This window comes from Desarmillaria tabescens, assembly GCF_030435595.1.
Source record: "Desarmillaria tabescens strain CCBAS 213 chromosome Unknown EV420scaffold_44, whole genome shotgun sequence".
Taxonomy (NCBI): Eukaryota; Fungi; Basidiomycota; class Agaricomycetes; order Agaricales; family Physalacriaceae; genus Desarmillaria; species Desarmillaria tabescens.
The window spans coordinates 324,794-345,688 of NW_026848343.1; the positions used below are offsets into that span (position 1 = coordinate 324,794).

Here is a 20,895-nt window from a genome sequence, read left to right on the forward strand (position 1 = left end):
AACTCGTCAAGATTGGTAAAAGTTCTCTCGAGAGCGGCGCGCTGATACACAAGCCCTGGCAGGAAGGCAGGCCTGGGTGAGCGGCTTTGCCTCTATCGCTCTTGGAATCCTTTTACTGGAAGCACTTGAAGTGCCGAATGGTTTCACTAAGAATACGGAACTTGTCAGAGGTGAAGGTCCACCGTGTGATATAACAGAAGGAAACCGAGAATCCTAATAGTATCCTGGAGTGAAAAGGCGATCCTCCGAAGTTGACATGCTGGTAGGAGGTTGTCGACTTGAGTAGAGAAAGAAGTTTAGGTGAAAGTGTGTGCGAAGGAAGCTGTACACTGCTGCTTAATTCTGCTGTATCTCACCACGTGCCGACAGCATGGATGGGCCAGTGTGATTGCACATCAGAGTTAGACAGAGAAGTGGAAGGTAATACTATCGAGCCGTAGTTCGACGTTTTTTACGGTCATAGCACAGGTACAATCTACTGAAGCGCAAGATAGCTAGAGGTTACAGGGCGCTATAATTACGAGGTGAGCGCAATCATTCGGAAGGAGCGGAGACATACAGATACGATCAGGGCGAGAGTCGTTTCGGGTGCCCGATTGTTCATCTCCAAAAGCACAAAAATGACCAGGTAGAGTTTGAAAATTTGAAGGCCGACACAGTCCCGAAGTGAACGCAACGAAAAGGAGCGTGGGATGGCAGGGTGAGAGTTGTTGCTTGATTTAGACATGAACGCCAACGCCACGTGGTAAACATATTCAAACATCTACCACCACCATGTCACGGTCGCCGTCGCCCATGAATACGCCTTCGCCGGCGTATAGCGAGTCGTCCGAGTCCGAAGCCGCCGAGGAGGAGGAGGAGAAAGGGGAAGAGGACACAGCGACGTGTCTGTGGGGCGAGTGTGGGAAGGTGTTTACGCACTTGCCGTCGCTGATTGAGCATATCCATGTGGGTGAGTAGTGTCCATGTCTGAACGGAAAAAGCCTTAAAAGGGGTGTAGACCATGTAGGGGTGAACAAGAGCAACTACTTTTGCGACTGGTCTACGTGCAATAGGCGGGGAATCCCCCAGACGTCGCGGTTCGCGCTGACGAGCCACTTGAGGTCACATACGAAGGAAAAACCGTTCGTGTGTCCCCTCCCGGAGTGTGATAAGAGTTTTACCCGGTCTGACGCGCTGGCGAAGCACCTGCGGCACCAGCACAAGCAGAGCCCGCCTGCTCCCGGTCGGGGCGGGTCGAGGAAGAGGAAGCGGAACCCGGATGATATCGAGGTGGCCCCGAGTGTGTCTACGCGCTCGCAGACTCCGACTTTGGGGACGTTTAGTTTGTTTGATTTGGCGCCTACTATGGAGAGCGGGTCGCCGAGTCCGTTTCCGAGGGGGAACGAGGATGATGAGGGGTATAATAGTTCTGGGTCGAGTTCGGATGTGATTCCGCCGCATTTGTTGGTGCATATGGATCCTGGGACGAGTCGGATATTTGGGAGGAGTCAGAGTCAGGTGTTGTATTTGTTGATGAAGGCGAAGCATCGGTATGCGGTGGAGCAGAATGAGGCGTTGCAGGAGGAGTTGAGGGTTACGAGGGCCGAGATGAGGAGGGAGAGGGAGGAGAAGGAGAGGGCGGTTAATCATGTTTTGAGAGGTCTCTTTGGGAGCAAGGCGGATGGTTTTTTGGAGGATGTTTTGTAGGGTTTGACTAAAATGGAAAGATAAGATTAGATCGAATTCGTCATGGCATACGCAAGCGCGTGAATCTTTGTTTTGTTACTACCACCATGTTTTTGACGCGTTCAGAGTATGGTGGGTACGAGGTTTGCTTGGGATGCTTGTTGGCTGACTTGTGGTAGATCGTGGTGTGAATACGTTTTCACCTGAAGGACGACTGTTCCAGGGTGAGTGACTTTTTATTAGGGAGGCGACTTTGTGCTGATGGTCGCTAGTCGAGTATGCTATTGAGGCTATCAAGGTGTGTATCTTCGGTTTACTACGACCCTCTACTCAATGTTCGCAGCTCGGCTCTACAACGATTGGAGTACGCACGCCAGAAGGAGTCGTCTTAGGCGTCGAACAACGAGTGCAGTCGCCGCTCCTCGAAGCCAGCTCGATAGAAAAGATCATGGAAATCGATAGTCACCTAGGATGCGCAATGTCCGGACTCACCGCCGACGCGCGGACGATGATTGACCACGCCCGGGTGACGTCCCAGAACCATGCTTTTACCTATGACGAGAAGATCAAGGTCGAGAGCGTCACGCAGGCTGTGTGTGATTTGGCGCTGAGGTTTGGGGAGAGTGTGCATGATGAGGAGGCGATGATGAGTCGTCCATTTGGCGTGGCGCTGCTTATTGCGGGTTACGATGAGCTTGGACCGCAGTTGTATCCATACTGACCCGTCTGGGACGAGTGTGAGGTATGATGCCAAGGCGATTGGGTCTGGCTCGGAGGCGGCACAGAGTGAAGCTGCAGGATAAATGGCACAAGGTATGGTTGGTTGTCTCTTTTGGGTGGGTTGTTCTGATGTTTGTTGTAGCAAATGACGCTGCAAGAAGCGAGGACGCTGACGCTAAAAGTGTTGAAGCAGGTCATGGAGGAAAAGCTCGATCATCACAATGTCCAGCTTGCTCAGGTCACCCCTGCCAATGGCTTTGAGATTCTCGACGAAGCAGCGTTGAAGAGTGCGATTCAATTAATGTAATAGTCTATCAGCCAGTCTTTGTCGTCGTCTAGCATGTAATCTGTTCAATGCCCGTCTTTCCCTGTCTAGTTTCTCCTTTTTCTGCCTTTCTTTCTGCTGCTACCCGTTCTCTCTCCGTGAGGAAGGCGTCGTGCGCCTTTTTGGCGAAGAGTGCGCGGCGAATCTTGCCTGGCCGGGCGCGGAGGCGGCGTCTGTTGAGATGGCTCCAGTCTTCGCCGATACCGACTTCTGAGCCGTATATGGGGCGATTCTTGGCTTCTGCTGCTGCACGAGCGGCGGCGCTCTGCTGGGCGAGCTCTTTCGCGTATTCTGGTGTATATTTCCAGACCCAGGTTGTTATGGGCTGTACAGGTGTCTACGTCTTTGCTCTTTTTGCCCTTTTTCTTCTTTTGGACGATGGGAGCGGCGATGGTGCTGGGTTCTGGGATGCGGAGAGATTTGACGGGTTTTATTTCGTGGTTTAGCTGGAGGAGGGGGAGCAGGGTTGTTTTTAGGAATCTGTGGTTTGTTAGAAGAATCGAATAAATATTGAAGATAGGACAGTACGAGAGGGACTTTACGCCGACCCACTTTTTCTCAGGCAGGTCCTTGTTGGCTTTCTCCCTTTCCTTGATAGCGAGAAATAGCTCCCTTTGTGGTTAGACCCTGAGTACGCGTCACTCCGGACGACGCCCCGGATAGCACCCAGTCCCGCGAGTGAGGTCGACGTTGCGCCGGGCGTGAACCCGTGCGAGAGTTTCGATGATCATCGTGGACGAGAAAGACCCGGGGGAGATGTGACATCACGTCACGGTATCTTTCTTGTCTCTGACGATCATGGGCTCTCCACCCAAGCCCTGGGAGAGGAATGTAGCGACGGCTTCTGCTGCTGCTTCTCCGTCTTTGCCAGCGACGACGACGACGACGCCTGCGGTGCCGGAGAGGCCGCCTGCGTTTGGGACGTCTACTGCGATACCGACAGCGATCAACTCGTCTCCGTATGGCGGGGTGTCGCCTTATTCACGGATGGGATCGTATGGCGGGTATGGGGGTATTGGAGGGGGGTATGGGAGTATGGGATATGGAAGGATGGGGTACGGAGGGATGGGATATGGGGGTGGGTATGGGATGGGAGGCGGGTTTGGCGGGATGGGGTATGGGATGCCGTATGGAGGCGGGTTTGGGGATCCTAATATGCCGAGTCTGACGCAGCAGTTGGAGAGCACCACTCAGCATACCTTTGGACTCCTCCATTCGATTGTCCAGACCTTTACCGGTGTCGCGCAGATGCTTGAGAGCACGTTTATGGCTACCCATAGCAGTTTCTTCGCTATGGTGGGGGTGGTGGACCAGTTTGGCCAGTTGAGGGATGCGTTGGGAGGCGTGCTGGGGTTGTTTGGGCTGGTTAGGTGGTTGAGGGGGTTGCTCACTGGTCGGAGGAATGATGGTGGGTTCGGTGGGGATTTCAAGCGGTTTGCTAGTGGGGCGCCTCCGCCGCCGCCGAGGCAGCCGATCAACAAGAAACCGCTTATTGTGTTCTTGCTTGCGGTGTTGGGGATTCCGTATGCGATGACTAGGCTTATCAAGCTTCTCAGCGAAAAGGCGCAGAGGGAGCAACAACAACAGCAGCATGCGATTCAGGGTCCATTAGATCCTGCTAGTCTTACGTTTGCGAGGGCCCTCTATCCGTTCGAGGCAACGAATCAGCAGGAGTTGGCATTGAAGGAGAATGAGATCGTGGCGATCGTAGGTAAATTGGATCCGTCGACTGGGGGCGAGGTTGATCCGAGGGTGAGCGTTGAGACAGAGTGGTGGAAGGGTCGGACGAGGGATGGGAGAGAGGGATGGTTCCCTAGAAAATGGGTCGAGATTCTCGAACGAAAAGAGAAAAAAGTTGATTAGATTTCGTTTTTACTTTTTTTTTATGTTGTCTGTATTTTTTATAATTCACGAGCCTTGGGCGGTTGTAGCAGTATGTTTGGCAATGGCTACAAGTGTGGAAACCCCGCCGTCCGATTGGTTCGTCATTTCCGGCCAACCCCGCGTCGTCACCGACAACTTTGTCTTCCAGCGACCATGCTGAGGTTATCAAAAGGTGCTAGTTTTTCTTGTTCTTGCATGCAGACGCTGATAGTTTTGTAGGCGTCTCACGCCCTATATGCTCTTCCCGTTCGTTTGCGACGGTCACTGAGCCGCCTGTTAGGAGATACGGAGGGTTGAAAGACCAGGATAGGATTTTCACCAATGCATATTGTAGGCATGATCATGGCTTGAAGGGAGCTCAGGTGTGTAGTTTAACTTGTTATTATTCTAAGCTAAGAGTGTTGTAGTCAAGAGGCGACTGGCACCGAACCAAGGACATCATCCTCAAAGGCGACTCGTGGATCATCCAGACGATCAAAGACTCGGGTCTGCGCGGTCGTGGAGGTGCTGGCTTTCCTAGTGGTCTCAAGTGGAGTTTTATGAACAAGCCTGGGTGGGAGAAGGACCCGAGGTGCGTTCGCCGTTTTGCTTGGTATGATGCTGGTTAATCATTGCTTAGACCCCGGTACCTCGTCGTCAACGCTGACGAAGGCGAGCCTGGTACATGCAAGGACCGTGAGATCCTCCGGGGGGACCCACACAAGCTCGTTGAGGGCTGTCTTGTTGCGGGAAGGGGTATGAACGCTACGGCGGCGTACATCTACATCCGCGGTGAGTTCTTCCAGGAAGCGAGCCACCTCCAGCAGGCCATCAACGAAGCGTACGCTGCGGGGCTTATTGGCAAGGACGCCTGTGGCTCCGGGTACTCGTTCGACGTGTACCTCCACCGTGGGGCTGGAGCCTACATCTGCGGCGAGGAGACCGCGCTGATTGAGAGTCTCGAGGGAAAACAAGGCAAACCTCGTCTGAAGCCGCCGTTCCCGGCCGATGTGGGGTTGTTTGGGTGCCCGACGACGGTGGCGAATGTGGAGACTGTCGCTGTTGCTCCGACGATTTGTAGGAGGGGCGGGAGCTGGTTTGCGGGTTTTGGGAGGGAGAGGAATCAGGGTACAAAGTTGTTTTGTATCAGTGGGCATGTGAATAACCCGTGTGTTGTTGAGGAGGAGATGAGTATCCCGCTGAAGGAGTTGGTTGAGAGGCATTGTGGGGGTGTGAGGGGTGGATGGGATAATTTGCTTGGGATTATCCCTGGGGGGTGTTCGGTGCCGGTTTTGCCGATTGACAAGTGTTCAGAGGTTTTGTGAGTTGTTTTTGTTATTCTCTGGCTTTCGCTTATTTTGTTTGTAGGATGGATTACGATTCTCTCAAGGACGCCCAGTCGGGTTTGGGAACTGGTGCTGTCATCGTCATGGATAAGAGCACCGATATCGTTGCTGCTATTGCTCGATTCTCACAGGTGCGCCATTACTTTCCTTTTTCTTGTCGTTAATAATGATCATTTTGTAGTTTTACAAACACGAATCCTGTGGGCAATGCACGCCGTGTCGGGAGGGGACGACATGGATGATGAACATGATGGATCGTATGGTCGAAGGACGGGGGCACGTTCGGGAGATTGATATGTTGCTCGAGTTAACGTACGTCCCATCATATCCATCCTTTCTCTCACTTATACTCTTTTTTCTTCTCCAGGAAACAAGTCGAAGGCCGTACAATTTGCGCCTTGGGCGACGCCGCTGCGTGGCCCATCCAAGGTTTGATGCGCCATTTCCGCCCCGAGGTCGAGGCGCGCATCGCAAAGTACAGGCAGGAGCACGGGGCGGTTGCGTTTGGGGGTACGTTGGTGAGTGAGGTGAATGATATGCTGGCGGTGCCGGATAATTTGGGGGCAAGATTACCTGTTGATGCGCCTAGTGTGTAGACAGTAAATTATTGCCTTCCTCGTTACTATCCATCATGTCCGTTGCGTAGTTATAAATTCTTCTGTAGAGTCAATTTATTGCAAGCAGGAGCGTGAGACCGCAGTTCAAACTGAAAAGCTGGATGAAGACAGAGGAATGATATTTCATTGCTACTATCCAGGAGAAGCGTCTGCATCTACCGTTTTTTCTGGGCCCGCTTGCTATCCTCTGTACAGCAGGTTAAAAAGACGACGGAGAAAGTGAAAAGAGCAAACGCACCTTTTCCTTTTGATTTAGTTGGCGCGCCCTTCCCTCTCTTCTTCCTATCAATGATATCCTGGAACCTCTGCTGCTCTTTCTCGTCTACGATCTCCAACGCTGGGTATTTACGTGCAATGGCTGCGATGTTGAGTGCAGGCGGATAGTATTTGACCATGGAAGGACCCCGGAGACGGGCACGAAGGTATTTAGCACCAGTACGGACGCGTGTGGGGTTGTACGTCGTTTGGAATATTGAGCATCGTAGACGGGTGAGTGCCTCGAGCGTAGAGGGCCGGACGTTGGCCATGGTGACTGTTTGGGAGAGACCCTAACCCGACTTCCGATCATCCATCAAAAACTTTTCTTCTCTCTCTCCTCGCGCCATCGTCGCGCTCCTGGGATGCAACGCAATGCAGCGGCCTCATGCTGCAGGTGGACACCTGAATCTTGGCCAACTCTTCCTTCGCTAGGCTCCCACGTTTCGCGCAGATTTCGCTCTGCAGCCAATCGACGACCAAGTATCCGCTACCAAAACCCTTCCCATCTCTCGAGGAACGCTCTCCAGCATATCATTACGCCGCCGCCTCCTAAAGTCGATATAGGATCCTTGGCCAGACGCCTTCATCCCGACAAACCCGAGGCCATCATACAATTCTTCGAGAAACATGTCGCAGACTGGGCCGCGTCTAAACGGGTCGCAGACCGACTTGCCCTGTTCGGTGTGCCTCACGAACACATACCGACCGTCCTTCTCGTTTTCACCCAAGCTGTGACCAGCAAGAAGCTGTCTACGCCGAACGGATACATCGACTATTCCCTCGAGCGTTTCGGGCGCATGTCGCCAGAAGATGACGAGCGAGGGTATTTCGATATGATTTACAGCTCCGTCCTCTACACATGGGTATCCGATCCTGCTAACCAGGCATTCCTCGAGTCCCAGAACATTCCCACTTCTGTCATTCACGGCATGCGTGCTCTTTCAGAGGCGACGTCCCGCTCCCACCCCGGAGACGATTATCCTGCTGCCAGGGGACTCCGTCGAAAGTTCATCATGCATGTTGGTCCTACGAATAGCGGTAAAACACATCATGCGCTACGCGCCCTGGCCGCTGCACCTACCGGAATCTACGCGGGGCCTTTACGGCTGCTCGCCCAGGAGATTTGGGAGCGTCTCAATCTCGGTCAGATCGTCCCGGCAGGGATAGAGGAAGAGGAGCGCGTTCCGGAGCCACCATCACCACCACCAGAATCGGCCTTCGACGTCAGTCCCGAGAAACCACTTTTGACGAAACGCGGGAATCCCAAGTACGCGAGGATCTGCAATATGATTACTGGGGAGGAGGTCAAGATCGTTGATGAGAATGCCCCGCTGTACAGCTGTACGGTTGAGATGATCAAAACGAATATGCTGTACTGACGTTGCGGTCGTCGACGAGATTCAGATGATTGGTGATACGGATCGAGGGTTTGCAGTGGAGCGAAGCTGTACTTGGTCTCAACGCGCGGGAGATTCATCTCTGTGGTGAGGAAACTGCAGTGCCCCTCATCGAAGCTATGCTTAAAGAAACGAATGACGACCTCGTCGTGAATCGTTACGAGCGACTTACACCGTTGGAGGTCGAGAAGGAGAGTTTGAAGGGCGATCTGAGCAAGGTCCGGAAGGGAGATTGTATTGTCACTTTCTCGAGGAGGTCCATTTTCCAGATGAAGCGAGATGTGGAGAGATTAGGGATAACTTGCGCTACAGTCTACGGGAGACTACCACCCGAGGTTCGCAGTGAACAGGCTGATCTGTTCAATGATCCCAGGAGTGGATTCGACGTCCTCATTGGAAGTGATGCTATTGGCATGGGCTTGAAACTTGTTCGTTTCATATTTTTACTCGTTTGTCAAAACGGAACTGACCATATAAACGCAGGAAAATCCGTCGTATAATATTCGCCGACGTCAGGAAATATCACAACAACTCCTATGCACCATCTCTCCATATCCGCAACGAAGCAAATCGCTGGTCGTGCTGGCCGATTCGGCTTGCACGGATCAGAGAGTCCCTGGGGGACTGACAACGACTCTCAACGAAGGAGACCTTGGCTTCCTCACACGGACGATGAAACTCCCTTTGCCATCTCTGAAAACCGCCCGCATGACGCCCAGTTACACATCACTCATCTCCACAGCGAGCGCTCTCCCGCCTAATTCTGCCATGAATACCATATTTCTAGCCCACGCCTACACGTCGAAGCTCTCTCCCATTTACCGGTACATCTACAGCGACGCGACCAGAGTGTGCACCAACTACCTTGATGCGTACATTCAGGGCGTCTCGATGACCGACTTTGAAGTCATGCTCGCTGCGCCGTTCCCCTGGCGCGACCGGGAAAGCGTTCCGTTCATCGAGCGGCCTCCTAACGCTCTTCAGCACCCAAGGCGTCGCCCGACTCGAAGAATGCCTGACGGAGTCGCCGTTCATGGTTACGCTAGAAAAGGTCGAGAGTAAGAACGGCCCGGCCGCGACGAACGAGGACCTGTCATTACTGGAGACCTTCCACAAGATGCTGGGGCTCTATACGTGGTTGAGCTACCGACGGCCTGTGGCGTTCCCTGATCAGGCGTTGGCGGCGGAGCTGAAGCCGCGCGTTCCAGGTGGGGATTGAGACTGCGTTGGATTTGACGAGTGCGAGGAGGAGGGTGAGGACTCCAGGGTCTAGGAGGAGGATTATTGAGTATAGTCCGGTTAAGCCGACGGGAGAGTCGAGGTTGAATAAAAGAGCGAAGATGTTTGCTCAGTATACTGCCAAGTATGCGTAGTGTATCTATAATGGTGTATTATAATAGTACTTTTATTATACGGGAACTAGACGATGACCTCATGAGTGGTGAGTGGACTAGTAATTTTTTTTCATGGCACCTTTGTGTAGTGTCTTCCATATCCAATACCCACGCTTGCAGTCTCTCTGCTTCGCCGGAAAAAAGCTCTTTGACTTCCATGTTGGCCAAGAAAAAGTCCCGTACTTCTGTCAGTTGACCGTATACAAACCCTACGCGAGTCAGCTGACTACCGATAGACGAATCTTCATAAATCCGGGCCTTTCCAGTTTCCTTAAGCTTCTCCCAAAGTCGGTCAGCTTTCCGGACCATATAGCTTTGGCATAGTCTGGAATCCATGGCGCACATTTGTCAGGATTTGTATGACTTCTGAAGAAGAAGTTGAGGGTGAGAGCTATAGAAGTCTGAACAGGCACGGACTTTGCGGAATGGCGGTCAGCGTGACCGGAAACAGGGCAGCTGGCAGACTGAGTCTGCACGTAACAGTCTGCCTTGACAATCAGAAAGGCCATCTTCGGGTACGAAATTTGACTAACCGTACCATGCACATAATCGTTGAAAGGAGGAGGAGAAAAGACACCGAGGAAATCGGTCGCGTATCTTATGTCGTCTTTTTTGACCCGAATCACCCACCCTCACAAGTCAACGTTAAGAGAGTTAAGACTGAACAAATGTCCAACGCGGTGCCTGGTGAAGAGATCGTCTTCATGGAGCTTCCTGCCGTTCTCCACCGAGGCTGTGTATTGGGAACGAAAGATCGTACGTTGCGAGAGTAATATACCACAGATAATGTCAGATCGGTATTGCAGGCCATCTCCCCATCCCGTCATTCTTCATAGAATCAACCTTGATGAGAAGACCATTGCACAATCCGTGGTTATGGAACGAGGGAGATGTTGGGATTGGAAGGGAGTATCAGACTATTGGTGATGTCACGTAGAACGAGCGTCAATCTGCCAATCTGAGAAGTGAAGATGCCGGCAGCCGCCAGCGTAGTCCTTCTACAAGCTCCGATGTTTCTGAGAGTCGTGCTAATACTGATAAAATCACCTTCGAGATATTCAGCGATAAAGTTGATGAGGAGGCATTACAGACTTACAAAGCGCGGGTTAGTGGTGGTGACTTCATTCTGCTCCTTTTCTGCAACTATCCCGCCGGTATAACCTATTTATCTTTGCTGACATCTGTGTTTCCGCCCTCTTTCATTCCTTCATCCCTCATCCTTCAACGCCTCAATTCTCCGAATCCTGTTCGGTATGATCTGGCCACATGTTCCTCTTACTACGACTATAAAAAATCTTCATTCGCTCCAAAAACTGTACGCATGAGGCCATGAAGATGCAGCGCAGTTGACGATTGAAAGTCATGGCAAGCAGAATGACCCGTTATTGTGCCGGAATCGGAGGGAAGGGCAGGATCTGTCCAAGTCGAGGCTTGGAAGTAGAAGCTGGTCTCCAGGCATATACGGAAGATCTTTCAGAATCCGAGTATTCGTTGTCATCGGGAGAAAGAAGCGTCGTAGGGTGCCATGCGCAAAAGTTCTTCCCTTCCCAGTCAAAGACACGGTATTGGTGCATTCCTAGGGAGATCTGGAAGGCACTGAGGAGGGAGGCGGAGGGCTCGACGACATGATGGCGGTAGTCTCAAAAACGGAAATGTGGAAAAGGGAGAGAAGTACGTCCACGTCTCCTATGTAAATTTCCTGATGTTAGTCAAGTATCTAATGATATGGCACCAAAGTATACCAAGTGGAGTACATCCCTACATCGTGAGGATGTAAATAAAACATGTTCCAGCTAACAATCTCTTCGTCGTCATCGTATTCGCTGTCTGGTCTGAATTTGTTGATTTGGACATCGCAGTAAGAGAGAAAGAGTACGCGTTGTTTACTGCGCCAAACAAGAGTTCCTTCTTCCCGGCCACCACCTACTCGGATTCCAGCTATCAGGCGCGTGCTACTCCCTGCATTCGTAGCACTCATAGACATCGCGTCAGGAAAATACCTCCAATGTCCATCGGACGACGACACGCCTCTGTTAACACCATTTAAACGGAAGAGCGGTTATCAACAGCATTCACTGTCTGCAGAAATTTCAGTGAAATAGTCGCTCGCTACCCTAATGCGCTTGGCAAGGCCCCGACTCTGCGCAAAGAACCAAGAGAAGATCCTTCTCCGGTACGGCGCTATTAATCCACATCATTGGAAGATGCTGTCCTGTTCTGGCTTAAATAAATGAGGGTTGTGGGTACTGGGAGGAGACATGTCGTCAGAGCGCCGGAAGTAGATTCACGTGGAGCGCTTTCACAATCAAACCAAGAGTTCGTGCTGTATAGGATACTAGTTCTTCTGTCCTTCCACAGTTATCGATGGCTATGAACACGAGGCCCTCCACCCTCAGCCCAGATCAGCCTGTGAACTTATTATCTCTCGGTGAGCACTCCATATTGTCATCTCTCAGTACCAGTCCTTCAACCAACCTCTCGCGGTAGATGGCGGTGGTATCCGCGGCGTATCTGAACTATTCATTCTCGACGAAATCATGAGGCGCATACAGATACAACAAAACCTTCCGAACACCCCCAAGCCTTGCGAATACTTTGATCTCATTGGTGGTACGAGTACTGGAGGGTGAGTTTCTCGGATGTGAAGTTACGGTAATATTAAATAAGCGCCGTTCTTTAGGCTAATAGCAATCATGCTAGGCAGACTAAAAATGTCCACCGAAGAAGCTCTCCAAAGCTATGACAGAATCTCCAGTGCGGTGTTCACCGCCGAGAACAGGAAACCCTTTTACAGCGACGGAAAGTTCAAAGCGACTACGTTGGAGAAGGAGATAAAGAACGTCGTCCGCCAGGCTGGGTGCAGCGACGATCAGAAGCTGTTGGATCCCAACGCGAAAGGAAACGCGTGCGTTCCGTCCGTATCATCTCAAGCCAACGTCGCCCTCAGCAGTTTCAATAGTTTCGTGTGCTCCATGACCGGAATCAACCTTCGGTCTCCCCAACGTTTCCGCACATACCAAGGACTCCCCAACCAAGGTCCCGACTGCAAAATATGGGAAGCTGCACGCGCCACCACAGCCGCGCCAACGTTCTTCAAGGCAATCAAGATTATCGGATCAGGAGGGTTCGGGCCCGAATACGTCGATGCAGGCCTGGGGTTCAACAATCCCACCAAAGAGGTCCGAGACGAAGCCAAAGAGCTCTTTGGAAGTAATCGGCGTGTCGGCGTGTTCCTCAGCATCGGGACAGGCCATCCAGGCCCTAGTGGGTTCCAGCAACCCAAAGGGATAGAGAAGGTCTTCCCGTTGGAGTTCATCCGGGTCTTGCAGCGTATCACGACGGATTGTGAGAGTGTCGCAGACGAACTGGCCAAGGAGTACGGCGGTAATGGGGTATATTTCCGGCTTAACGTTCTCCATGGTGCCGAGGGGGTGTATTTGGACGAGTGGAAGAAGATAAGTGAGGTGATGGCGCATACGGCTTCGTACTTGAGGGGGCCAGAGGCTTCGACGCAGATCGATAGGGTCGTAGCCTGTCTCTGTCGCATTGGAGTCGGACAAGGGAAGACGTTGCATTCTTTGTAGTCGTTCGATGCATACGGGAATGTAGAAACTGTATCCGAGAATACAAGATGGATTGTGGTAGACGTCGACTGACCTACCAGTAGTTAGTCAACTATACGCCATTGAAGATACCTTGATCCAAGTATTCGACCTTTGAGCACTGCTTCACCTAGTTGGAAATGGCGTCAGGGTATCCAGACCCTAGAACAGAGTAAATGACAGTTCTACAAACAGAAGAAGTACTGACGATCATTGGCTCGACGTGTCCATGTTCTAGGGTAACGTAGGATTTCTTTTCTTCCTCGTATTCGTTGCTTGGTCCGAATTGGTTGACTTGGTGGTAGCCTGAGCAAAGCGCCATCGCGGTGAGGGAGAGGACGCGTTGTTTACTACACCAAACAAAAGGTCTCTTCCTGGCCACTACCTACCGTGTCTGTTAATAATCACGTTCCGCCGATGAGGTCAAAGTATTCTCGAGGTCTGGGGGGTTTGAGGGAGGTTTTGGTGTGTCTGTATAGAGTTCGGATACACCTCGGATACCATCGCCACCTACCGCGAGAGGTCGGTTGAGGAGCTGAGACTCGAAAGATGGAAATATGAAGCAGACAGTAGTAAGTCCAGGCGGATCTGGATTCTGAGTTGGTAAAGGGTCTCATGTTGAGAACAATGGAAAAACAGAAGAATTAGTACCGTATACAGCACGAACAAGGTTGATGGTGAAAGCACTTCACATGAATCTACGTTCTTGTGCGTGATAATAATAATAAGTAACTCGACGCGAATTTATGACACGCCAATGACGTCAGTACCCGAACACTCTTAAACGCGTCCTAGACTCTCACCCTCTTTCTCTCACACCGTCATTAGCATGGCATCCATCATCGCAGGAGCAGCCCACACCGCACACTCCACCGCCGCCTCCCTCCTCAGCTCAGCTCAGATCCATCCCGGAAAAAAGCTCCCACCCTTGAAAGTGAAGGAGACGTCCCCGGAACGCGCTGAGATTGTTGAGTTCAGCGGGACGACTGTCATCGTGAGAGCAGTTTGTAGTTGTGTTGTGTCGCGTTGTACTGATTCTCGCAGGTCGGTGTCCCGGGTGCGTTTACCGGAACGTGCAGTGCCCAGGTTCCGGGGTATATCGAGAATTATGAAGCATTCAAGGCGAAGGGCGTGACTGGGATATACGTCGTTGCAGTTAATGACCAATTTGTTATGAAGTGGGTTTACTGTTTGTTGGATATATGCGCCGGCAGTGCTGACTCTCGCTTAGTGCGTGGAAAGAGAAGCTGGCTCCCAATGGCACCCGTATGTCTTACCTGTCGTCAATAGCGAGTGTGGTAGGCTGACAGTCGTTCGCCAGCTATCCATTTCCTAGCCGATGACCAAGGCGAGTTTGCTGGCGCTACGGGCTTGATTTTTGACGCTACGCCGTTGTTGGGAGGTCCTCGTTCAAAGGTACGAGCTGTGCTTCATGTTAATCTTGAAATTGACGTTCGCCCATAGCGCTATGTCATGATTGTGAAGAACCACGAAGTCGCGTCGGTTGCAGTCGAGGAGGATCCAGGAAAGGTCACCATTACAGATGCAAAGACAATACTTGCGCAGCTGTAGACTGAACGAAAGTGATGCATGTACAAGTAGGAATTCAAAATATTCTGTGAAGTACTAGCCGTGACAAGAACCTCGCATCAGTAATCCTCGGGTACGACCTCCATCTTTTTAGTTCTGCGCCGGCGCGGTAGAGGAGCGAGTTTTCCAGTAATGCGATCCAGCGCATGTCGTCTGTCAGCGCAAACGTCGGCCTTATCTTTGGCTTTGCCCTTCTCTTCGAGTCGCACCTCTCTGAAGCAGATACGCTGCCGTGTGCTCGTCAAGAAGGATACTGCACCATCAGGAGAGGATTCTGTCGACATGCTAAGATATGGCAGCTCAGAGAGGCGATGGATGGATACGCACCTGAGAACAGCAGTTCTGTGCCCAGCAAGGTTTCGTGCCGACCTTTAAGCACCGTCCCAGCAAGCTGGAGGAATGGCGTCGGAGTATCTAATCCCTGGAATAGGGTGAATGAGCAGTTTTAAGTACGAATAGAGGAAGTACGGACGATGAGATGGTAGCTGTCACAACTTGGAATGAGAGACGGTTCGACATTTCCGAGTTCGAGGGTGACGTAGAATATCTCTTCTTCTTCCTCTTCGTAGGAGTCGTCTGGTCCGAATTGGGTGACTTGGCGGTAGCCTGGGCAGAGCGACATTGTGGTGAGAGAGAGAGGGCGCGGTGTTTGGGTGCTAAATAGAGAGTTTCGATGCGTCCCCGGCTGGATATCTTCCATCGCTCATCGACATTAGCTGTTTGATCGTCGCCTTCGAAGAGTGAGTCTTTGGTGTCCAAGCTGAGAACAGGTGTCAATTGTTAAAAGAAGAGGTTTGAAGTGACGGAAACGCGAGGACGGAGCCTGCAAGATTGCAGAAAAATGGATTGTCTTTCCCGGCCTGACATCTGCAGGGCAGAGACATCGTTGTTTGTCAATAATCGGTATCAGTTAGTCAAAGAAACAGAGCATACAACGTAGATGCGTCGAAGAGAATATCTTCCTATGTGGTCGTCACGAGAGAAGAAGAGATCAAGGACCGAGGTACATTTGAAATGCTCCTAAACAATTAGGAAAAAGCGACATTTAACAATTTCCTCGAACCTGGATTACAGCGAATACGATCACGTTAACAATACACATAACAAAGCAGAGTACACGAGTATATCTACAAAGGGAGCAGTGCCAGTCACGGATCCATCTCTATCCAATCATCCTCCTCCCCATCCACATCCGTCCCTCCTCCCCTCTCCATAATCCCCGCCAGCTCGCTCACCCCAAATCCCAGCCCGAGCTCCTGAACCAACTTGACCCTCTGCCACGTATCGTCAAACACCACCCTGCTCTGGAAGAACTTCCTCCGTGATTGTTGGTTGTGGGCAACGTCAAAGTATTGCCCTGTGAGTAGGCTCATGCGCTGTTTCTGCCGCCGACGATGGCGCCTTCGTCCGGTGGATTCGTCAGAATCCCACGATTCATCGTCTGATGAGGATGAAGCTGTGTCGGATTCTTGGAGTTTGTACACGAAGCGCGTATGTTCTTTAATTTGTGAGTCGAGGGTGACAGTCATCGAAGGCAGCGACTTACGAGCTAGACGTTCGTCCAGTTTGTCTTGGGTATCACTTTCTTTGCCGAAACCAAGATGCTCGAGCAAGCTCTCTTTAGGCGTGTCGTGCATGCCGACCGAGGGAGCGCTGTTAAGTTCTCGGAGGTGCTCTAGAGCGTTTATCCTGTAAATTTTATCAGGTGTTGAAACGTAAAAGAAAGTGGTGGCATACCGAACTTGCTCCAAAGATCCGTCTTTGACGTTCATATCTTCCATGTTGCTTGCTACGACCTCCAGGCGATATCGAGGACCGAACCATTCGAAATATTCGTTCCAGGGAAGGTTTGGGTCGATGGTGTCCTCTATGCCTAGCGCACAGGCTGTTTCGTACGTCCATGTCCGTGCAACGTTTTTAACAGTGTAGCCGCCTCCACCGAGGAGTATGAGAGGTACGTTTTTCTTGCGTAGAAATTGGACGCAATGGGCGTGTCCATGCATCGTCAGATTTAAGCAACCGAGCTTGTCACCTGAAAGAGAGTCTGCGCCACATTGGAGAACGACAGCGTTCGGTCGGAAGACTTCGAGTATTTTGTCAACGACCTGTGAGGTTTGTTAGGAGACACCGCCAGGAGAAAGGCAGTTGACGCACCGGTTCGAATATACTTTGGAAGGACTCGTCTGTGATCCCGTCCTTTAATGGAACGTTGACGGCGTATCCTTTGCCTTTTCCTCGTCCCTTGTCTTCTTGAGTGCCCGTACCGGGGAAGTATTCGCCGTACTTGTGAAAGCTGCAGGTCATCACTCGATCGGTGGTATAAAAGGCTTCTTCGACGCCGTCACCCTAGTTTAGTGGTAAGACGAGGGATCAGAAAGCAGAGAGAGACCATACATCTGTGGCTCAAGTAAGCGCAGGTACTGGAGTTAAGGGAAGATGACTTACGATGGCAGTCTATATCGACGTATAGGACGCGGGGATATGCACGTAAAAGTTCGAGTATCCCGAGAACAATGTCGTTGATATAGCAGAAACCGGACGCCTCGCGTTTCTTGGCGTGGTGAAGTCCTCCGGCCCAATTTATGCATATGTCGGAGGCACCGGAGGTTATACGACGTGCGGCGGCTACCGAAGACAGTCAAGGAAGGAAGTTTGTGGATGATTGGACGTACCCATGGAACCTCCGGCTGATATTGAGCAGAATTCGAAGACGCCTTCGAATGGAGGGTTGTCTTCTCCAACGAGGACTTTCGGGGGGGTCAGCGGAAGAAAGCCTAAGGGGATGGGGTTGCTCACAACGTGTTCCGTGGTACGTCAGCTCCTCGGACGTTTCAGGTGTAACGCGGTTGAGGAAGTGAACGTATTCGTCGGTATGAAAGGAGGTCATGGCTTCGGGTGATGCGCGTGGCGGTTTCTACCAAAAGTTGAGAGATAAAGACGAGGTAAGGCGATTTTGGGCCTTACCAGGACGTGCATCTTGGGTAACATTTCGTACGCAGTGATGAGATCGTGGGCGACCCGCATTCGATGGGGCTTCATGGGATGTCCGAGGCCATATGTGTACGCTCCGACGTCGGCTGGCAGTGGTAGGGCTTTGAGAAATGGGCAACAAGGAATTTTGGAGGCACTGACGGTCGTAGTAGTAGGAGACGCGTTTCTTGGACATGGTGGTGGCAGGCGAATGAGATGGGCCTGGGCGCCGTGTTATGTGTCACGGGGCGTGACATCTTTTCCTCCAACCACGACCATGTCTGCAGACAGCGATCCGTTTTACCTTAGGTTCGTCCTTTTTATTCTGTGCCGTTGTTGAAATTGAGCTTATGTTTGTTTTTAGATACTAGTATGTTCCCTCGATGCGGTTTTTTGATGCTGTTCCTTATGATTTCGCAGTACTGGCCATTCAGGCAAACATGGCCACGAGTTCCTCGAATTCGAGTACTCGCACGGTCGTCTGCGATATGCCAACAACTCGAATTATCGGAATGATAGTCTTATCCGGAAAGAGAGTGAGTTTAGGCGTATCGTTCTCGTGCTGCTGCTATTGTTGACAGAGGATCTCAGTGTGGATTGGGCCGATGGTGGTGAAAGAGCTAAAGAGGATTGTGGAGTCTAGCGAGATCACCAAGTGCATTTGTTTTCGTCGTGTTCTACCCCTCCCTAATTGATATTTCTTCCTAGGGAAGACGACACGAATTGGCCCAAGAAAAATATTGTTGGGAAGCAGGAGCTGGAGATTCGCGTTGGGAATGACCATATTGCGTTCGAGGTGAGTTGGTGTGGGTTCTTCGTTCGCTTGGTCTCGGTGCTGACATCACACAAGACTGCCAAGATCGGATCACTGGTCGACATTCAGGATAGTGAGGACCCCGAAGGGCTTCGTGTGTTCTACTATCTCGTTCAGGATTTGAGGGTGAGCCTTTCGTTGCTGTGCCTTAGCTGCGTCCTGTAACCCGACTTCATAGTGTCTCATATTCTCCCTGATCTCGTTGCACTTCAAAATCAAACCCATCTAATGGAATCGATGGCATGTTTTCTTGTAAATGGATGCGATGGATTGAGCGTTCTGCTCAGTACCGCAGGGCAACGCTCGCACCAATGTAAAACCATTCACTTTGGTCCATGTTTGTTCTGATGAACGTTCTGTGCGCACAGGTCTCTGAGTCCCTCAGCACCCGCCATCTTCAAGAAAACGCGCAAGTTACTTACGTTGTATGTCCACTTCTCTGGCATTCCCCTGCAGTCCACTGACGGATGTTCCAGTGCTGTAAAAATTTGATATATCTCTGTATTGTCGTTATACTTTCCAATTGCATTATTTCTTTGCTATAATAAAATGAGCGCTTTACGATACCCTTGAAGCTGACAAAGAAGGGAAAGAAATTGCCTCATGCAGGCAAAAAGGATTCACGTGATACGCGCGCTGTGGCCATGGTGCCAAACATACGCAATCCCACCATTGCGATCTGCTCCTCACCCTGGCGTCCTGCAATCTGGGCTCCTCACCGCCATGGCCAACGATCCACCACCGCAGAGCCTGGTGCTATCTGATATAATGCACACGCTGTCTCCGTCTCCAGGCCCGCAAAATACGGACCAGTCGCACCACGCTAACGGGACCGATGCTGAGGAAAGAGATAGATCGCTTGACCCGCCTCAGGAAATAGACTTGAAGAATTACAGGAATAGGATAGCGGAGATGGTCCTCTTGCCGTCTGATGGGAACGAGTCTTCGACACCTCGTGAACGTGAGCTTGCGAATATGGTATGTCTTTTCGTCGTGGAATTCAGATTTGTTACTCAAGAATAAATTTTAGGTGCTCAGTTTGTTGGATGCGAGGCAGTGGGATCCAGCGCAGCTTTTTGAGCAGGCTGATACTATTTCCGGGCTGATGCAGGAGCGAGAACTTATACTCCAGTTGTTCTCGGAGGAAAGGGCTCGGTGGAAATCTGAGAGGGAGGGTTGGGAGAGGTCCGCGGAGGCACTGATATCTCAGAAGATGAGGGAGGTCCCTGATGCGTTCAGAACCGAGGTGAGATATTTATTGAGTGTTTATTAGGTATACTGCTAATCCTGGATAGCAATTGGCGTATTTCAACGCGGTATTGGAATCGGAGAATAGAGCGAAAGCTGAGAAGGTGGGTTCTCTTCTCTTGCTACGTTCTTTGATTTCTAAAGTATGGACGTAGCTTCAGGAAGCACAGGCCCGACTGGCTTCACTCGAAGCGGAACTTGCGAAATTGAAACCGATTTTATTGCTCCAACCGTTTTCTCCCTCTGCTCGGCCATCTCATTCTGCGTTGACTAACGCGTCGACGTACCTTTCGTCTCTTCCCTACCCTGCCGCGACTGGGGATAGTGCTCTGGCTGCACGAAAACAACGGGGCGCGAAGAAGAAAAAGGAAAAGGATTCGAAGGTTCCCCTACCTGCTCCTGGAGGGGGTGATGATGGTGCTGAGGCTGCACAAGCTGATTCTGGCGTTGTGGCCAAATCAGATGCTGAAGCGTCCGGCGAACAATCAGCATCTACGTCGACCCTTCCCGTGTTAGATCCCTCTCTGTCGGCGTCGAATGTCAACGGCCAGACTTCCTATGTTGCTGCAGCACAGGATTCGATGACGGCCTCCCCTCAGTTCAGATTTGCTATTGATGTTTATGCGCATCTTCGGCCGAAAAATGTTCAGAGCTCTGCGCCTGTATCATCATATACGATGATTTCACCCCCGGGACAGACGGTTTATAGCAAGAAAGGTCGGCCAGCAAAGGCAAAAGAGACAAAATCATCACAGCCTACGACACTATCATCTGATGCGCGTACTGAACATATTTTACTTGCTGCGCGGAAGATCGGTCGACAGCGAGCCTCCATCGTTTCCAGTGTCATACAGGCGGAACGACAACGGGACATCGCTCGTGAACAAGAGAGACTAGAGAAGGAACGCGCATCGGAACGTTCAAGACCCGCAGCCGCAAGTGGATCGTCGTCTCATTATCGACGCGATGCTGGTGTGACTAGTCCACGAACGCCGAAACGAGGAAGCGCACCTACTGTTGCCCCTGCAAGTGGGTCGAACCATTATCTGCACGTAACGGGTAGTCCGAGGGGAATGCCACCGG

General features: G+C 51.4%; 14 protein-coding genes across 14 annotated transcripts; 11 read left to right on the plus strand and 3 right to left on the minus strand.

The window, feature by feature from the left end:
- Positions 1 to 754: 754 nt before the first annotated feature.
- EV420DRAFT_1339285 (uncharacterized protein) lies at positions 755 to 1,743 on the plus strand. The gene is made up of 2 exons (XM_060468911.1): positions 755 to 952; positions 1,001 to 1,743. Exons 1-2 carry the CDS (start codon positions 775 to 777, stop codon positions 1,687 to 1,689), a joined length of 867 nt encoding a protein of 288 aa, XP_060326190.1. The 5' UTR covers positions 755 to 774; the 3' UTR covers positions 1,690 to 1,743.
- EV420DRAFT_1767593 (proteasome subunit alpha type 5) lies at positions 1,744 to 2,695 on the plus strand (the record flags this gene model as incomplete). The annotated part of the gene is made up of 6 exons (XM_060480926.1): positions 1,744 to 1,800; positions 1,848 to 1,892; positions 1,941 to 1,966; positions 2,012 to 2,351; positions 2,411 to 2,481; positions 2,531 to 2,695. Exons 1-6 carry the CDS (start codon positions 1,776 to 1,778, stop codon positions 2,693 to 2,695), a joined length of 672 nt encoding a protein of 223 aa, XP_060326191.1. The 5' UTR covers positions 1,744 to 1,775.
- Positions 2,407 to 3,471, plus strand: EV420DRAFT_877502 (uncharacterized protein). Its single transcript, XM_060483843.1, has 2 exons — positions 2,407 to 2,481; positions 2,531 to 3,471. Exon 2 carries the CDS (start codon positions 2,743 to 2,745, stop codon positions 3,157 to 3,159), a length of 417 nt encoding a protein of 138 aa, XP_060326192.1. The 5' UTR covers positions 2,407 to 2,481; positions 2,531 to 2,742; the 3' UTR covers positions 3,160 to 3,471.
- A 326-nt stretch (positions 3,472 to 3,797) lies between these two features.
- On the plus strand, positions 3,798 to 4,674 carry EV420DRAFT_1568895 (Peroxin 13, N-terminal region-domain-containing protein). The gene has a single exon (XM_060474196.1). It carries the CDS (start codon positions 3,803 to 3,805, stop codon positions 4,574 to 4,576), a length of 774 nt encoding a protein of 257 aa, XP_060326193.1. The 5' UTR covers positions 3,798 to 3,802; the 3' UTR covers positions 4,577 to 4,674.
- Positions 4,675 to 6,621, plus strand: EV420DRAFT_1568898 (NADH-ubiquinone oxidoreductase). The gene is made up of 7 exons (XM_060474197.1): positions 4,675 to 4,769; positions 4,817 to 4,959; positions 5,005 to 5,168; positions 5,217 to 5,897; positions 5,945 to 6,053; positions 6,104 to 6,234; positions 6,290 to 6,621. The coding sequence occupies exons 1-7, from the start codon at positions 4,751 to 4,753 to the stop codon at positions 6,516 to 6,518; spliced, it is 1,476 nt and encodes a 491-aa protein (XP_060326194.1). The 5' UTR covers positions 4,675 to 4,750; the 3' UTR covers positions 6,519 to 6,621.
- Positions 6,622 to 7,095, minus strand: EV420DRAFT_1313590 (mitochondrial ribosomal subunit S27-domain-containing protein). The gene is made up of 2 exons (XM_060468615.1): positions 6,778 to 7,095; positions 6,622 to 6,726 (listed from the first exon to the last, which is right to left on the minus strand). Exons 1-2 carry the CDS (start codon positions 7,064 to 7,066, stop codon positions 6,695 to 6,697), a joined length of 321 nt encoding a protein of 106 aa, XP_060326195.1. The 5' UTR covers positions 7,067 to 7,095; the 3' UTR covers positions 6,622 to 6,694.
- On the plus strand, positions 6,746 to 8,633 carry EV420DRAFT_877576 (uncharacterized protein). Its single transcript, XM_060483846.1, has one exon. The coding sequence runs from the start codon at positions 7,160 to 7,162 to the stop codon at positions 8,174 to 8,176; it is 1,017 nt and encodes a 338-aa protein (XP_060326196.1). The 5' UTR covers positions 6,746 to 7,159; the 3' UTR covers positions 8,177 to 8,633.
- EV420DRAFT_1647802 (uncharacterized protein) lies at positions 8,314 to 9,413 on the plus strand (the record flags this gene model as incomplete). Its single annotated transcript, XM_060478083.1, has 3 exons — positions 8,314 to 8,622; positions 8,678 to 9,147; positions 9,179 to 9,413. 3 exons carry the CDS (start codon positions 8,314 to 8,316, stop codon positions 9,411 to 9,413), a joined length of 1,014 nt encoding a protein of 337 aa, XP_060326197.1.
- Positions 9,414 to 11,952: 2,539 nt separating this feature from the next.
- EV420DRAFT_1647803 (FabD/lysophospholipase-like protein) lies at positions 11,953 to 13,172 on the plus strand (the record flags this gene model as incomplete). The annotated part of the gene is made up of 3 exons (XM_060478084.1): positions 11,953 to 12,016; positions 12,076 to 12,214; positions 12,269 to 13,172. The coding sequence occupies 3 exons, from the start codon at positions 11,953 to 11,955 to the stop codon at positions 13,170 to 13,172; spliced, it is 1,107 nt and encodes a 368-aa protein (XP_060326198.1).
- A 741-nt stretch (positions 13,173 to 13,913) lies between these two features.
- EV420DRAFT_877529 (Redoxin) lies at positions 13,914 to 14,844 on the plus strand. Its single transcript, XM_060483844.1, has 5 exons — positions 13,914 to 14,184; positions 14,235 to 14,368; positions 14,422 to 14,456; positions 14,512 to 14,606; positions 14,655 to 14,844. Exons 1-5 carry the CDS (start codon positions 14,020 to 14,022, stop codon positions 14,760 to 14,762), a joined length of 537 nt encoding a protein of 178 aa, XP_060326199.1. The 5' UTR covers positions 13,914 to 14,019; the 3' UTR covers positions 14,763 to 14,844.
- On the minus strand, positions 14,619 to 15,787 carry EV420DRAFT_877568 (uncharacterized protein). The gene is made up of 4 exons (XM_060483845.1): positions 15,714 to 15,787; positions 15,253 to 15,647; positions 15,108 to 15,201; positions 14,619 to 15,054 (listed from the first exon to the last, which is right to left on the minus strand). The coding sequence occupies exons 2-4, from the start codon at positions 15,478 to 15,480 to the stop codon at positions 14,840 to 14,842; spliced, it is 537 nt and encodes a 178-aa protein (XP_060326200.1). The 5' UTR covers positions 15,481 to 15,647; positions 15,714 to 15,787; the 3' UTR covers positions 14,619 to 14,839.
- On the minus strand, positions 15,778 to 17,989 carry EV420DRAFT_1568912 (histone deacetylase RPD3). Its single transcript, XM_060474198.1, has 9 exons — positions 17,913 to 17,989; positions 17,745 to 17,857; positions 17,577 to 17,694; positions 17,453 to 17,527; positions 17,245 to 17,405; positions 16,935 to 17,126; positions 16,518 to 16,885; positions 16,327 to 16,469; positions 15,778 to 16,278 (listed from the first exon to the last, which is right to left on the minus strand). The coding sequence occupies exons 1-9, from the start codon at positions 17,944 to 17,946 to the stop codon at positions 15,929 to 15,931; spliced, it is 1,554 nt and encodes a 517-aa protein (XP_060326201.1). The 5' UTR covers positions 17,947 to 17,989; the 3' UTR covers positions 15,778 to 15,928.
- An 11-nt stretch (positions 17,990 to 18,000) lies between these two features.
- EV420DRAFT_1568920 (Mago nashi protein) lies at positions 18,001 to 19,136 on the plus strand. Its single transcript, XM_060474199.1, has 8 exons — positions 18,001 to 18,059; positions 18,115 to 18,120; positions 18,171 to 18,286; positions 18,342 to 18,405; positions 18,459 to 18,546; positions 18,601 to 18,690; positions 18,743 to 18,989; positions 19,041 to 19,136. The coding sequence occupies exons 1-7, from the start codon at positions 18,028 to 18,030 to the stop codon at positions 18,791 to 18,793; spliced, it is 447 nt and encodes a 148-aa protein (XP_060326202.1). The 5' UTR covers positions 18,001 to 18,027; the 3' UTR covers positions 18,794 to 18,989; positions 19,041 to 19,136.
- Positions 19,137 to 19,287: 151 nt separating this feature from the next.
- Positions 19,288 to 19,837, plus strand: EV420DRAFT_1276173 (uncharacterized protein; the record flags this gene model as incomplete). The annotated part of the gene is made up of 2 exons (XM_060467944.1): positions 19,288 to 19,542; positions 19,595 to 19,837. The coding sequence occupies 2 exons, from the start codon at positions 19,288 to 19,290 to the stop codon at positions 19,835 to 19,837; spliced, it is 498 nt and encodes a 165-aa protein (XP_060326203.1).
- Positions 19,838 to 20,895: the final 1,058 nt, after the last annotated feature.

What these genes read in the sequence shown, in the direction of transcription:
- EV420DRAFT_877529 (XM_060483844.1), top strand. Translation starts at nt 14,020, where the DNA reads ATGGCATCCATCATCGCAGGAGCAGCCCACACCGCACACTCCACCGCC. An exon ending in TCAGCGGGACGACTGTCATC is followed by an intron (nt 14,185 to 14,234) that starts GTGAGAGCAGTT and finishes TGATTCTCGCAG; the next exon opens with GTCGGTGTCCCGGGTGCGTT. An exon ending in TGGGAGGTCCTCGTTCAAAG is followed by an intron (nt 14,607 to 14,654) that starts GTACGAGCTGTG and finishes GTTCGCCCATAG; the next exon opens with CGCTATGTCATGATTGTGAA.
- EV420DRAFT_1568895 (XM_060474196.1), top strand. Translation starts at nt 3,803, where the DNA reads ATGGGAGGCGGGTTTGGCGGGATGGGGTATGGGATGCCGTATGGAGGC.
- EV420DRAFT_1568912 (XM_060474198.1), bottom strand. Translation starts at nt 17,946, where the DNA reads ATGTCCAAGAAACGCGTCTCCTACTACTACGACC. An exon ending in CGTCTCCTACTACTACGACC is followed by an intron (nt 17,858 to 17,912) that starts GTCAGTGCCTCC and finishes TACCACTGCCAG; the next exon opens with CCGACGTCGGAGCGTACACA. An exon ending in ACTGGACGAACGTCTAGCTC is followed by an intron (nt 16,279 to 16,326) that starts GTAAGTCGCTGC and finishes CACAAATTAAAG; the next exon opens with AACATACGCGCTTCGTGTAC.
- EV420DRAFT_1568920 (XM_060474199.1), top strand. Translation starts at nt 18,028, where the DNA reads ATGTCTGCAGACAGCGATCCGTTTTACCTTAG. An exon ending in ATGACCATATTGCGTTCGAG is followed by an intron (nt 18,547 to 18,600) that starts GTGAGTTGGTGT and finishes ACATCACACAAG; the next exon opens with ACTGCCAAGATCGGATCACT. An exon ending in ATCTCGTTCAGGATTTGAGG is followed by an intron (nt 18,691 to 18,742) that starts GTGAGCCTTTCG and finishes CCGACTTCATAG; the next exon opens with TGTCTCATATTCTCCCTGAT.
- EV420DRAFT_877576 (XM_060483846.1), top strand. Translation starts at nt 7,160, where the DNA reads ATGCAACGCAATGCAGCGGCCTCATGCTGCAGGTGGACACCTGAATCT.
- EV420DRAFT_1568898 (XM_060474197.1), top strand. An exon ending in ATGGCTTGAAGGGAGCTCAG is followed by an intron (nt 4,960 to 5,004) that starts GTGTGTAGTTTA and finishes AGAGTGTTGTAG; the next exon opens with TCAAGAGGCGACTGGCACCG. An exon ending in GACAAGTGTTCAGAGGTTTT is followed by an intron (nt 5,898 to 5,944) that starts GTGAGTTGTTTT and finishes TTTTGTTTGTAG; the next exon opens with GATGGATTACGATTCTCTCA.
- EV420DRAFT_877502 (XM_060483843.1), top strand. Translation starts at nt 2,743, where the DNA reads ATGCCCGTCTTTCCCTGTCTAGTTTCTCCTTTTTCTGCCTTTCTTTCT.
- EV420DRAFT_1313590 (XM_060468615.1), bottom strand. Translation starts at nt 7,066, where the DNA reads ATGGCCAACGTCCGGCCCTCTACGCTCGAGGCACTCACCCGTCTACGA. An exon ending in AACTAAATCAAAAGGAAAAG is followed by an intron (nt 6,727 to 6,777) that starts GTGCGTTTGCTC and finishes CCTGCTGTACAG; the next exon opens with AGGATAGCAAGCGGGCCCAG.
- EV420DRAFT_877568 (XM_060483845.1), bottom strand. Translation starts at nt 15,480, where the DNA reads ATGGAAGATATCCAGCCGGGGACGCATCGAAACTCTCTATTTAGCACC. An exon ending in GTGACAGCTACCATCTCATC is followed by an intron (nt 15,202 to 15,252) that starts GTCCGTACTTCC and finishes ACCCTATTCCAG; the next exon opens with GGATTAGATACTCCGACGCC. An exon ending in CACAGAACTGCTGTTCTCAG is followed by an intron (nt 15,055 to 15,107) that starts GTGCGTATCCAT and finishes GCATGTCGACAG; the next exon opens with AATCCTCTCCTGATGGTGCA.
- EV420DRAFT_1339285 (XM_060468911.1), top strand. Translation starts at nt 775, where the DNA reads ATGTCACGGTCGCCGTCGCCCATGAATACGCCTTCGCCGGCGTATAGC. An exon ending in GATTGAGCATATCCATGTGG is followed by an intron (nt 953 to 1,000) that starts GTGAGTAGTGTC and finishes AAAGGGGTGTAG; the next exon opens with ACCATGTAGGGGTGAACAAG.